This window comes from Empidonax traillii, unplaced genomic scaffold, assembly GCF_003031625.1.
Source record: "Empidonax traillii isolate 1590-97213 ecotype Southwest subspecies unplaced genomic scaffold, ASM303162v1 scaffold6344:size14077, whole genome shotgun sequence".
Taxonomy (NCBI): domain Eukaryota; kingdom Metazoa; phylum Chordata; class Aves; order Passeriformes; family Tyrannidae; genus Empidonax; species Empidonax traillii.
The window spans coordinates 4,529-6,164 of NW_020961537.1; the positions used below are offsets into that span (position 1 = coordinate 4,529).

General features: G+C 60.6%; 1 protein-coding gene across 1 annotated transcript in view; it reads right to left on the reverse strand.

The window, feature by feature from the left end:
* Positions 1–1,347, reverse strand: part of RACK1 (receptor for activated C kinase 1) — a gene marked incomplete at both ends in the record, with an annotated part of 5,822 nt that extends 4,475 nt beyond the window's left edge. Inside the window, 3 exons of the mRNA XM_027911162.1 lie at positions 109–230; positions 356–556; positions 1,172–1,347. Of these exons, the coding sequence (XP_027766963.1) occupies positions 109–230; positions 356–556; positions 1,172–1,347 (499 nt within the window). The remainder of the gene's footprint in view (positions 1–108; positions 231–355; positions 557–1,171) is intronic.
* Between the last annotated feature and the right edge of the window lie 289 nt (positions 1,348–1,636).

Genomic DNA, 1,636 nt, shown 5'->3' on the forward strand with positions numbered 1-1,636 from the left:
CAGAATCAATGGGATTGGGCCCAAAAGCAATGGGATTGGGCCCAGAATCAATGGGATTGGGCCCAGAATCAATGGGATTGGGACTAAAATCAACGGGGTTGGGCCTACAATCAATGGGATTGGGCCCAAAATTAACTGGGTTGGGCCTAAAATCAATGGGATTGGGCCCAGAATCAATGGGGTTGGGCCCAAAATCAATGGGGTTGGGCCCAAAATCAGCGGGGTTGGGCCTACAATCAATGGGATTGGGCCCAAAATCAATGGGATTGGGCCCAAAATCAATGGGATTGGGCCCAAAATCAATGGGGTTGGACCCAAAATCAACAGGACTGATCCCAAACCCCCTAGGACTGACCCCAAACCCCCCAGGGGTGACCCCAAACCCCCCAGGGGTGACCCCAGCCCCACCTGCACGGTGTACTTGCAGACCCCCAGGGTGTTCCAGAGCTTGATGGTCTTGTCCCGGGAGCCCGACACGATCTGCCGGTTGTCGGACGAGAAGGCCACGCTCAGAACGTCCTTGGTGTGCCCCACGAAGCGCCGCGTCGTCGTCCCCCTGAGGGGACACCAGGGGATTAGGGGGGAGGATTTTGGAGGGAAAAAAAACACCCCCAGGAATCTGGAGGGGGAGGAAATCCAGGAAGTGGGATGGGAAATAGGACCTGGAACGGGCTGGGAAAGGGTTTTTGGGGATTGGGATGAGTTTGGCTCCACAAATCCCGGTGGGTTTCCAGCTGCAACCCCTCAATTCGGCCCCAAATCACCCCAAAACCAGCCTGGCCCTCCCTCCCCCACCGCTGCTCCCCTCCCTCATCATTGCAGGAGTGTCCTCAGATCCCGCAGGATCGGGAGAATGTTGGATAATCATCGGGAGGGGAGCGGCCAAAAACATCCCCCCCTGGACCCCAAAACACCCCCCCTGGACCCCAAAAACCGGGGAGTCACCCAAATCCCGGCACTGGGGGGGGGGGCACAGAGGCCCAGGAGGCCCCCCAGGACCCCCCAAAATGCCACAGTGAGGTCCCAGAGAGCCCCCCAGACGCACGGGGTGAGGTCCCAGAGGCGCAGGGCGTTACCCCAGACCCCCCCAAACCTCCCCCAGACGCACGTGGTGAGGTCCCAGAGGCGCAGGGCGTTACCCCAGACCCCCCAAAACCTCCCCCAGACGCACGTGGTGAGGTCCCAGAGGCGCAGGGTGCCGTCCCAGGAGCCGGACAGGGCGAACTGGCCGTCGGAGGAGATGACCACGTCGCTGACGAAGTGCGAGTGGCCGCGCAGGGCGCGCTGGGGGATCCCGTAGTTGGTCTCATCCCGGGTCAGCTTCCACATGATGATGGTCTTGTCTGGATAAGGGGGAAGGGGGGGTTAGTGGGGTCCTCCTGTCCAGAATTCCCCCCCTCCAGGATCCCCCCAGTTCTCCCCCAGATGTCTCTCAAATCTCCTGGATTGAACCCCTTGGACTCCCCCCAATGGTCCCCCCCCTTTATGTCCCCAATATTCTCCACCATATGGGGTCAGTGGGCTCTTCCAGATCCCCCCCAATTCCTCCTGCAGGTCCCCCCCCCTCCCAGGACCCCCAAATTCCCTCCAAATGATCCCCCCCCGACCACCCCAAATCCTTCCAATGCTCCCCCCT